The 12297-nt window shown below is 42.4% G+C and overlaps 1 protein-coding gene across 1 annotated transcript in view; it reads left to right on the forward strand.

Moving 5' to 3' along the window:
* DPYD (dihydropyrimidine dehydrogenase) overlaps positions 1–12297 on the forward strand; it is a 367955-nt gene that overhangs the window by 349796 nt on the left and 5862 nt on the right. The window contains exon 21 of the mRNA XM_055815469.1: positions 730–873. Coding sequence (XP_055671444.1) covers positions 730–873 — 144 coding nt within the window. The remainder of the gene's footprint in view (positions 1–729; positions 874–12297) is intronic.

The following is a 12297-nucleotide window of genomic DNA, read 5'->3' on the forward strand; positions in this document are numbered from 1 at the left end:
AAGCAAAGGGACTTTTTCTTTCAGGAAGCTGGGTGTTCCATGAAATCTGAACCAGCACTTTCACGTTCTTGGGTGAGATGAGTTTTGCAATTCAGTGAAATCTTCCTGTAGAGTCTGCTTAATTGGATCCAAGGATTAAATGTTGCAGTGAAGACTGCAAGCGGGATATGGAGTTAAACTGGAAGATTAGAATGTGTTTCAGTTCATTTGGTGTTTGTTAGCCTTACTTCGACAGGTCAAGCCAGCCTTCTGTCATCAGAATGCAAAATACCAGTTTGTAAGCGTTAAAAATATATATTGATATATTCAGATATCTGCACAAATAATCTAAACTGTTAGAATCCTTCTAAGTAAACTGATAGTTTTATGATACCTTTCCACATACTGTACATTTGAATTATTTAACACGATACATTTTTATATATAAGCAAGTATGCAATGGGGAAATATAAGACTGTTGGATGCTGACCTGCAATTCAGCTCTTCTTCTGCTGTAGTATATTAATATTTTAATATTCAATATATATTTTCAAGTCAGATCCTGAAGTTCATATTTGATTTTTATTCACTTCTCACTCTGGTACAGCATCACTGATTTCAATTTCAACTTCCTGAATAAGAATTAAGTCACACTCAGCAAGGACTTAGGATCACGCCCTTGGTATCGGGCTCACCTTTTTGCTACACCCACTTATTAAGTGTAATCATGTTTCCCGATTTTTCTTGCAGAAACTGCCTAGTTTTGGGCCTTACCTGGACCAACGCAAAAAGATAATAGCTGAGAACAAGATTAAACTGATGGAACAGCGCATCGCTGCTGTACTTCCCGAAAAAAAGCATTTCATTCCGAAGAAGCCTATTCCAGCAATCAAGGTAACAAAAATACATGCTTACGCATAAGAAATGATCAGCCATCAGGCAGTTGACATGCACAGTCATTTCTAGCAGTTTGAGTTGGTTATTACTGCTTTTAAGCTTGTTAGAGGGCATCAAAGGCAACTATTTATGCAGACTTTCTAGCTTTTAACCAAAATCAATGGGAAATGGTTTGTGATGTACATGTATAGGTATTTCCCTAATGTCATTTTTCAAAATGAAGGCAATGGAACGGTAATTGTAGAACAAGGCATGGGTAATTCCTTGAAGAATGAAGTAGAACTGTTAACAATTTCTTTCAGTTTGATTGCTGCACTATGAGCTCAGTTTTGCATGATACCTTGGATTACTTGTGATGTGCTACATACCTCCATCTCTCATGTAGGATCAATGGAAAAGGTTGGTGTTCAGTACATACAAAAGCCGTTTCAGAAGGTTTTCAGACTGAACTTTTAAAGCCGGAGAGTGTTTAAGTAGCTGATCCACTATCTCCAATGAGTAAATGTCAAGGTGAAAATAAAACCTATGACCCTATCTACTGCATAATCCATACATTGGAGCTTTTCTGTTCCCTTAGGTAGCCAATAAATGTCAATAAAACGAAACATCATAAGCTAATTATTCTAGGTGTTCGCTTTAGACCTTACTAAAACTTCAAGTCTGAATAGGAAAAAGAAGCAGGCAAACTGTTTATTTTTAAAGATTGGGATTCTCATATAGGCCCTTTTACAAAGCACCATGAAAATTGTATCTGTTGAGCTTGTTGATAGTCTTCCTCATATCTGTCAGAAAATCAGACATATACAGATAGGAGACTTGCACTGTATGATCAGACCTGTAAGAATTCTTGCAAAAATAAGGCCAAACATAAAAAACAATATGAGCAGCGTGGCGTACGAGGCACGGACTTTGCAAGGATTGTGAAGCAAAGACTTTTATTGTTAGTTAGTTCCAGCTTTTATAAGTTCATACTCTGTACATGCGCTGCTAAAAGCTTTATTACTGGTCAAACTCTGCTGTCCACGCGCCCAGCCGCTGTTCACTATAGGCTACTCTGCTGTTCACGCTGTTCCCTTATCTTATAGAGGTGAGATCACGTTCCTCCTTTGTTTCTGTCTCATCCAGGTTTCTTTTCATACTCCCTCAAAGTTATTTACCTCTTTGCTGCAGGATCACAGCTGCACGTAATCAATGTCAAAACAACCCACTGTCTCCTTACAGAGCAGTGGGTCAAAACAGCACATAATTCCCAAGGGAATTTTGCAGTTTACCAACACATGCAATGTCCCAGCTAACTGGTAGAACTGCAAAACCATCCAAGGAGAAATTTTGACTCATCTTCGTGTTTAATGTAAATAGTTTGCTACTTCTGTAGACCTCTTTCAGTTTTTTGGACTACTTATTTTGGTTTATGTCATGCTATTGAAAATCACTCCCCTCCTCTTTTGCTGAGGTTCCCTTCTTTATGTATACAAAAAAGTTCCAAAGAAAGCAATCTACTCTTTTTTTTCTTTCCCACTATGATGAGCATTTTCAAAGCCTACTTGACCTCAGAGGTTTTATGGTTCTGTTCTCTTTGCAGGGAGAGTATTGATGTAGGGAAAAAGAGAAAGCAGAAGCAACAGCAAATAACTGCATTTTCAATGAGATAGCTTGCTTCTGAAAACAGCAGAAAGCCAAAAAATTGATACCATCCAAAAGCAAATAAACTGAATGAAGGAAAAAGTTTAGCAAGAGGGAAGAACAGACATAAAGATTTGAAAAAAAACATAAATAAAATGTTGAGGTCAATAATTTATCAAGCGTACCACCAAGTACAAAAGCATAAAAGACCCAAGTAGTAGGAGATAGATTAACAGGAAGAAAAGACGCCCTACTGCAGGGAAGGGGAAAATTAATTCCCCCAAACAAAAACTTTCGTTTATAAACACATTGAATACTTTTGTGTGGTGTCTGTGAGGAGCTACTGAGCTAGAAAAATCAGGTTACCATCTTTCTCACTTTCATTTAAACAAGACTGGAAAAGATTGAAGCAAGTAGGAGGTAGGAATGACCAAAGCTGATTCTTGACAGTCTTTCAGTCTGACCATCTCTTTAGAAGGGAATGTTTTAACCATAATGAGAAAAACAGTAGTGACAGAGGCTGTATTGGGTTTGCATGGCAAGGTTTTGGTAGTGGGAGGCTACAGGGGTGGCTTCTGTGAGAAGCTGCTAGAAGCTTCCCCCATGTCCCATAGAGTCAATGCCAGACAGTTCCAAGACAGACCCACCGCTGGCCAAGGCCGAGCCCATCACCAACACTGGTAACACTTCTGGGGTAACATATTTAAGAAGGGGGAAAAGCTGCTGGGCAGCAGCAACTGCAGCCAGAGAAAGGAGTGAGACCATGTGAAAGCAACAGCTCTGCAGACACCAAGGTCAGTGAAGCAGGAGGGTGAGGAGGTGCTCCAGGTGCTGGAGCAGATTCCGCGGCAGCCCATGGTGAAGCCCATGGTGAGGCCCGCTGTGCCCCTGCAGCCTGTGCAGGTTAACGGTGGAGCAGATCCCCACCTGTGGCCCGTGGAGGACCCCGTGCCAGAGCAGACAGATGCCCAAAGGAGGCTGTGACCCATGGGACGCCCACACTGGAGCAGGGTCCTGGCAGGAGCTGGGGAGCCACGGAGAGAGGAGCCCAGGCTGGAGCAGGTTTGCTGGCAGGGCTTGTGACCAAGTCACAAGGACCCACGCTGGGGCAGTCTGTTCCTGAAGGACTGCACCCTGTGGAAGGGCCCATGCTGGAGCAGTTAGTGAAGAACTGCAGCCCGTGGAAGGGACTCACGTTGGAGAAGTTCATGGAGGACTGCTCCCGTGGGAAGGACCCTGCGCTGGAGCAGGACGAGAGTGTGAGGAGTCCTCCAGCTGAAGAGAAAGGAGCGGCAGAAAATGAACTGACTGCCCATTCCCCACCCCCTGTGGCCCTGCAGCAGGTAGAGAACTCGGGATTAATGTTAAGCCGAGGAAGAGGGGAGGGATGAGAGAAGGTGTTTCTTAAGGCTTAGTTTCTATTTCTCATTATCCTTCTCTGATTTGATTGCTAATAAATTAAACTAATTTCCCCAAGCTGAGTCTGTTTTGCCCAAGACGGTAACTGGTGAGTGATCACTCTGTCCGTATCTCAACCCAGGAGCCTTTTGTTATATTTCCTCTTCCCTGTCCAGCTGAGGAGTGGGAGTGACTGGGTGGTTTTGGTGGACACCTGGTGTCCAGTCAGGGTCAACCCACCACAGATGCCCACTAAGAATTAGGAAAATACCGGAGCTTTGCTTGAAGTAGGGAACTTCCTACTACAAGGAGAGATTTTAATAAAGTTTATTATTAATAGATCCATCTATTATTATGTTGTGGATAAAGTCTGCCAGGAAGATTCAGGGTATTCATTAAGGAAGCTGAGTGAAGCTTAATGAAAAAAGGTGACTTATCTGATACCCTTCCCTGATCAGGAGTTTTCCATGGAGAGAAGCAGAGGAGCTTGGACATGAGTGATTTATTTGTAACTGTCCAAGAAGCATTCACATTTAGAATTACAAATCCCAGACTATCTCCAAGCAGTTCCCTCTTGGCTGATCATCTAGACAAAGGAGAGAATACGTTCCGTTAGTTCAGACTAGGATATCAGGGGGTGGGAATGGTCAGCTCTTAGAGCTAGTCCCAGCGTAACTCTAGTTCTCTGGAGCACTGAAGAGGTATGTTTGAAAGCTGATCAGACCTGATAGCTGTCCTTGAAAGAGCTATAGCTCCTGCTTTGGCTGGTTGTATTTTTGGAGGGTTGCTGCAAATTTCCTGGTGCCTGCCCAGAACTCCCTCATCTGTCTAATTGGTTGTTGGGTTGGTGATATGTAAATTCCAACATTTGTTTAAATTGCACATGCTGCCAAAATGCTTTTTTGTGCAGATTAAAAAACCCTCTGTGATTATCCAGAATCTAATTTAATTTTTGGATGGCTTTTCCCATGGCTTTTCTCTTTATTTTCTCTATTTTTCAATATTAACTGAAACTGCATACTTTGATATTCAGCAGAGTTTTTTCTTCTTTTCTCACCTGTCTGTACTATCAGAATTTCTGCTGCATGTAGATATGTGCCCTGGATCTTTTCTTTTCAGTTGCAATTCTGTACAGCTCCCACAAATGTATTTGCCTATCTCAGGTTACCTCCTTATTACTTTAATTCCTTCCCTTATACATTCCTGTGGGTTTTTTTCCTAATAATTTAGTTCTATGTCCTTCAGGGCCTATACCATAATATTTAGTCACCATTTATCTGCTTATTTTATTTCTTCCTTCTTTACCCCACAAGTCTTGCTGTAGAGATTGCCCTGTTTGGTAGTTTAAACACTCTGACATAGCTGTGCTTGTCAGTGCAGTTAGGGCATGACATGTTGCCTCACCTGTTGGAAAAACATCCATATTAAGTTTGAGGATCTCCCTCAAGCTTAAGTTCCTTGTGTTTGAACTACTTGTCACCCTTGTGTGTACAGATATGTTTACATGGTCTTCCGCACATACATGTATGCAAGTCTTTTTATGCCGATGCTGTAAGCAGCCAGCTGAGCCAGCACCTTGGGAGGCACCTAGCCACATTTAGTCCAGTGCTGTGCTTAATCTAGAAAATCCTCTTGAGAGATGAAGTGTATTTATCTAGGCATAGCACTATTATGCCATAACGGTGTGCCGTTTGGATCCTTCCTGGTTTTTATCTGGATGGTTCAATACAAGTAGTTTTAGTTTGTGCTTGCCTGCCTGGGAAAGACCATATTGTAATCTTCATCATAAATGTGGAGCTGTTGCATATTTTGGGTGGAACTCTGCATACGTCTCCCATAATTTATGGGAAGCCAGCTTCCCCCAAGCATTTGCTCCAACATGAAATCACAGCAATAATCTCTCCTGCAGTAGCCCATAATGATCCCTTCTCTATCACAGTACCTCAGAGAATATTCTCATTACATGTGACAGTTTAAGCAAATTTAAGTTAATCTTCAGATATGGGGAGAAACTCTAGAGTCCGAACCTTCTCTTTCCCTCCCTGCTCTGACTGTAGGAGGACTGCCTCAAGGGGTTCGGGAATAGAGTAGAGTAGAGCAGAGTAGAGTAGAGTAGTAGAGTAGAATAGATTAGAATAGAATTTAATTTCAGTTGGAAGGGACCTACAAATGACCACCTAATCCAACTGCCTGACCATTTCAGGGCTGACTGAAAGTTAAAGCATGTGGAAGTATATTAAAGACATTGTCTAAATGTTTATTAGACACTGACAGGCTTGTGGCATCAGCCACCTCTCTAGGCAGCCTGTTCCTATTTTTGACCACCTTCTTGGTAAAGAAATGTTTCCTAATGTCCACTCTAAACCTCCTCTGGCACAGCTTTGAACTGTTCCCACACACCCTGTCACTGAATACTGGGGAGAAGAGATCGGCACCTCCATCCCCACTTCCCCTCCTCAGGAAGCTGTAGAGAGCAATGAGGTTGTCCCTCAGCCTCCTTTTCTCCAAACAGATGATCCCAGACTCATTATCTGCTCCTGATAGGATATTCCTCCCAGCCCTTTCACCAGCCTTGTTGCCCTCCTCTGGACACATTCAAGGACCTTCACATCCTTAAATTGTGGGGCCCAGAACTGCACACCTCAAGGTGAGGCTGCTCCAATGCTGCACACAGCAGGACAATCACCTCTTCTGACCGGCTGGTTGTGCTGGGTTTGAAGCACCCCAGGATGGGGTTTGCCCTCTTGGCTGCCAGGGCGCACTGCTGGCTCCTGCTGAGCCTGTGTTGGCCAGCACCCCGTTCTGCAGGGCTGCTCCCCAGCCACTCCTCTCCCACTTCATACGTGTGGCCAGTGTTACTCCATTCTAGGTGCAGAATCCTGCCTTTGGACTTCTTGAATTTCATCCCATTAATCATTGCCCAGTGCTCCGATCTATCTAGATTCTTCTGCAAGGCTAGCAGCCCGTAAGAGGAAGGGCACTGTTCTACTGTATGTAAAACTGGAATGACTGAATATTCCAGAGCATTAATATAACAACAGCATTACAGCAATTATGGTGCTATTTTCTATCTTAACATGCTGCTAGTTTGCTTGTTTCTTGTCAGGACATCACATCAAGAGGGTTTTGTGAGCTGTCCAGGGTGTTTTCTCTTGCAGCTTTCTTTTATCTGGAATGCCTCTGTTGGCAAGAACAGTGAAAGTTACCTCCTTTGACAGGCTGTTTGTCAAACTGCATTTTTTCACTGTGATAGTACCTGTTCATTAGTTTTGTAAAATACCTATGAAGTTTCTCGGGCTTTCTTTAATTTACTCTAACTAAAATCTGTATCAACTCTGTAGTCTTCTGGTTCAAACCTTTTTCCTGAAACACAACCAAACACATTAAACAGCATCGTATCTAAACCAGAAAACTGAGACCCTTTTCTCTGTTCATATTTAGCCTTTTATGAGGATTGATCGTGGTATTCCAGCTCTTTATTTTTTCTTTGTTTAGCCAACTTGCAATCCCACTTCATGGCTACTTAATTTCAAAACTCTATTGTGTCAGAGGTCTGTGTGAGACACCTAGTGAAACACAAAATGTATCAGTCTTTTTTTTAATTTATTTATTGCCTCAGAGTCTTCATAAAGAATTGTGGTAGATTCACAAGGCATAATTTTCATTACAGAAGCCATACTGAATTATGTAGTAAAGGTTCATTTGAGTTATTTTCTAAGTCCCTCTTTAGCTAGTACTGAAGCAGTTTTACTTGCTTTACTGAAACAAGGCTTAGAGGTCCCTAAATCCCAGAGCACGTTTAATAACCTTTTTAACTATTGGCAAAGCATCTGTAATCTTTCATTTAAAGTTAGTTTTAATGAGATTACATACCTTTTGTTAGCCACTTTACTGTAAATTTAACTTGGTCGTGTACCCTCAGATTCTAGTGACTTTCTCTTCCTTAATCCATAATTTTTTCTTTCAAACATTCCTTCTTTCCATACCTTCTCTCTGACAGTACCTCACCTTTATTACTGAAAAAGAACAGGTGGAAGGCAGGTATCTCCCTAATGAAGATAAGAACACTGGTTCAGAGAGTAATTTACTTTCTTTACAGCATTTCATCCCCTTTCCATGCTCTCTGGAACCTAGCGCGGGCCCTTCTGCACAGCCTCTTGTTCTTTCACAACCTATTGAATCCTGAGAACTGCCCAAACACCCCCAAAATATAACGAACAGATAGAGTACTTGGGATCAAGCGTACAGTTTTTTGCTATATAAATGTCAAATGCTTTGTTAGGAGTTTTTTATATTACTTGTTGGTGAATCAACTTAAGCATTTGTATCATGGTCAGTGATCCCCTGGAGACCTGAAGCCTGAGGCTGAGGCCCGCCCTTAGCACAGACTGCTATTCACAACAGGCAAACCTCTGCTTCTGGTGAGCTAAAGATTACTTTGCTGTTGCTGTCAGCTTCAAGTGCATAAAGTTCCTAGTCAGTGAACCTTTTTCCTGAACGCAGTATGGCATGCAAAGTGTTTTATGGTAACTCAAACAGTACAATAAGAGGAAAAGCATGTGTTTTCCCTTTGAACTTGCTATATCAGATGCAGTACATGCACTGTATATGGCTTTCTTAGATCATTATCTAATGAGAGGCCTGTGATATTCATCATCTCTAGAGCACAGTGTGGTCTTTTAACAGTGAGGTCTGCATGAAGATGGACACAGCAGGTCCACAGGGAGCCATACCTGAACCATAAGTTATATTTACAAATACAGGTTTACTAATATGATGGCTAATGAAAAGCTAATCATCATAAAATGCTTGATATATTAATATTAAAAATGCAGCTATAGTAATAAAAATAGCATTGTAAAAATTATATCCTACTGAACAGATTTGCTCCTTGTGTATACTCAAAACTGCATCTGCCTAGCTTAGTGACAAAATGATTTTTTTTCCTGTACTCATTAGTATCATAAAACTAATGGATTCTGCTCTGATTCTCTCCGTAGCAACTGAATTCCCTGCCAGTTCCAGTTGCAGGACTAAATTCCTCTCCCAGTTCATTCAATACAGTTTTTTTGAGAAGAGTGAGACAGCACAGCAGTAATCAAAAGGAGCACTCTAGGTCCCTGAGATTACAAAAGTGTAACTTAGGACAAAATTTACCTTCCAGCTTGTGGTTTTTTTATTGCTGCTGGTAATGTGTAAGCCACAAAGAGCACATCTTGACTTTCAGAACCTGGCTTCTGTCTGCAGATCTGGCAGTTGGCAAAAAACATTATACTGTAAACAGTGCAAATTTGATCCGGAGGCTATTGAGATATACCAAGTGTGGAATCCCATAGTGCCAGTTTAGACAGTTGCTTTTTGGAGTGAAACCACTTTAAACAGTGAAAGTTGATGATTTCTTGCTGCACTGTTTATTTTGTTCCAGACGTTTATGACTTGATGGAAACAAGAAGCTCTGAGATAGCTTGAGATGCTGTAAAAGAGTGCACCTGCAAAACATCTTTCAAGTACCATCTCTTTTTCAGGCAATAGAGTCTCGAAAGTTTCCAAATTAATAAACAGACAGTTTTTGTTTGAGAGAAAGAAGTGATTAAAAAACAGAACACCCATGAGTGTAAATGAGCAGTAAATCATTGACACAGTCTTTTGAAATCACTTGCAGGCCTCTAAAATGTCATCATAGAATCATAGAACGGTTTGGGTTGGAAGGGACCTTAAAGTTCTTCTAGGTCCATCCCTCCTGCCATGGGCAGGGACACCTTCCCCTAGACCAGGTTGCTCAAACCCATCCAGCCTGGCCTTGAGCACTGCCAGGGATGGGACATCACAGCTTCTCTGGGCAGCCTGTGCCAGTGCCTCGCCACCCTCGCTGTGAAGAATGTTTTCCTAATATCTAATCTAAATTATAAACCTAATAACCTAATCTAAATAGGGGACCTACTAAAAAGTCTGTCCCCACCTTTCTCACAGGCCCCCGTTAGGTACCGGGAGGCAGCTGCAAGGTCTCCCCTGAGCCCTCTCTTCTCCAGGCTGACCCACCCCAGCTCTCTCAGCCTTGTCCTCACAGCAGCGGAGCTCCAGCCCCTCGACCACCTTTGTGGCCTCCTCTGGACTCGCCCCCACAGGCCCGTGTCCTTCTCGTGCTGGGTCCCAGGGCTGGACGCAGCGCTGCGGGGGGCTCACAAGGGCCGGGCAGGGGGACAGTCGCCTCCTCCGACCTGCCGGCCGTGCTGCTTTCCGTGCAGCCCAGGACACAGTTGGCTTTCTGGGCTGCAAGCGCACGTTGTTGGGCCACGTTGAGCTTTTTGTCCACCGGCACCTCCAAGCCCTTCTCCTCAGGGCTGCTCTCAGCCCATTCCCTGCCCAGCCTGTATGGACACCGGGGGTTGCCCCGACCCAGGTGCAGGACCCTGCGCTTGGCCTTGTTGAACATCAGGAGGTTCGCACAGACCCACCTCTCGAGGCTGCCAGGGTCCCTCTGGGTGGCATCCCTGCCCTCCAGCGTGTCGACCGCACCACTCAGCTTGGTGGTGTTGGCAAATCTTCCCTATTTGGAATTCTAGCTCCCCAAAAGTGTATTTTGTGAGCTGTGAGAAGTGCGACTTGGTTACAAATTCAGAAATCACCATGCCATAAGCATTGTTTTTGTTATTCTCTTTGTAAGTTTGTAGCTGGAAAAATCTATTTTGATCATGTTCTTCTAAGCAACAGTTTCCTGAGCTAATGCTATCCTAAACCTTGGACTGTCTCCCCCCAGCTGCTTCTCTGGAAGGCCATTAACCACCTTGCTCTTTTCCCATTTAAAAAGCCTTTTGTAATTTCCAGCTTTAAATTTATTCATGGCTGGCTTATAATCATGTGTTCTTGTGCCAACATTGTCATTTAACTTAAATAGCTCTTTTCCCTCCCTGATGTATATATAAAGAGACATCACATTCCGGCTCTGCCTTCATCTTCCTAGGCTAAACATCTTGTTAAGCTCTTTTTTTTCTTCTCTCATAAGCAGGGCCCTCCATCCCATGATTATTTAAGTAGCTCATTTCTGCAGCCTGCTTGAGCTTTGTGGGTTTCTTAACATCCAGATGATATTTAAAGAATACAATTATGAATCCAGAACCTCCCTGAGAAAATTATTAATTACCTATGCTGTTTAAATGTCTGCTTTTGTTAGGTTATAAAGCCCTTCACTGTCAGGAATCTCCCCACGTTGATACTTCTACAACATGAGCAGGCAGTGGAAAGCTACTTCATTGTATGTTGTACAGGTCATTTCTTCAAATTCTTCAGTATGCAGACCAGTACTTGCAGACGACACATGCATTTGTGACATACAGTGGAATGTTTAAGGGGCTATATAACACAAAAGAGAGGATTATAGGATACTTAGTATTGCTGGGGGCAGTAGATCACACAAAGGCACATGTATTTTGAAACCTGTAGCAGCTATGATACAGACAAGTCTACATGAGACTTGAAACAAGCAAGAGCTGAATTGTACAACTGCAGTTTTTTGACTGATACAGAAGACTGCAGAAACCTGAGAACTGTAGCAACCTGAAAACTGCTGAGCAATTCCTAGTAAATCCATAAATTTTTCTGAGTAAGACGTGGAAATGAAAAGACAGGGTTGTGAACAGTTCCTAAGAGATCACATTGGCTGGAGTTAGTTATTGTAGCTCATCAGTGAGGCACGGTAAAGGGTTGTGTGTTCAAGTCTAGTCCTTTGCAATATCAAAGTAAAAAGTATTAGCTGAAACACTTTCATAGTAGTTAATTGACCTTTTACAGTGGTTTAAGCAAACAGATTTTTCTTCAAATTTGCAGTGAATTTGGACCATGCACATAATCAGCTTGCACAGCTCTATTGATGAGTGCTAACTCATTAAGCTGTGATAACTTGCTCACTTACAGTCATCTGTCCACACTCATCATGCTGCCTTTAGCAATGTGCCACAGCTGTTTTATGCTGGAAAAGCATTAATGTTCTCTACATGTTGCTGAGAAGAACTGGAAGGCTTTTAGCATTGAATGAATGCAGCCAAGGTATTTCACATGTCAGCAACTTAGGGGTTTGGCAGAGGGAAAATGTTTGAGTGGTTTTGGAACAAGAAAACAGTGCCATTTCCCTGTCCTTCTTCCTGGGCTTAGGATATGGTTGAATTTCCTACCTCTACAGTCATTAAGATCAACTTCATAGATCCTACCACTGCATCCCGTGAACAAAGAAATTTCTCTAATTGCATAAAGATACTATTGTACTTAAGTGCTGAAGGCCAGGTAGGCCTCAAAGTTAAAACTTCACTGAGATGAACAGAAGTCATTCATTCAGGAAGTAGAGCTGTTGTTGCAAGTTCTCAGCAGGCTCAGGAAGACAAGGTTGGACCCATTTTTGCATTTAAT

This window comes from Falco peregrinus, chromosome 10, assembly GCF_023634155.1.
Source record: "Falco peregrinus isolate bFalPer1 chromosome 10, bFalPer1.pri, whole genome shotgun sequence".
Taxonomy (NCBI): Eukaryota; Metazoa; Chordata; class Aves; order Falconiformes; family Falconidae; genus Falco; species Falco peregrinus.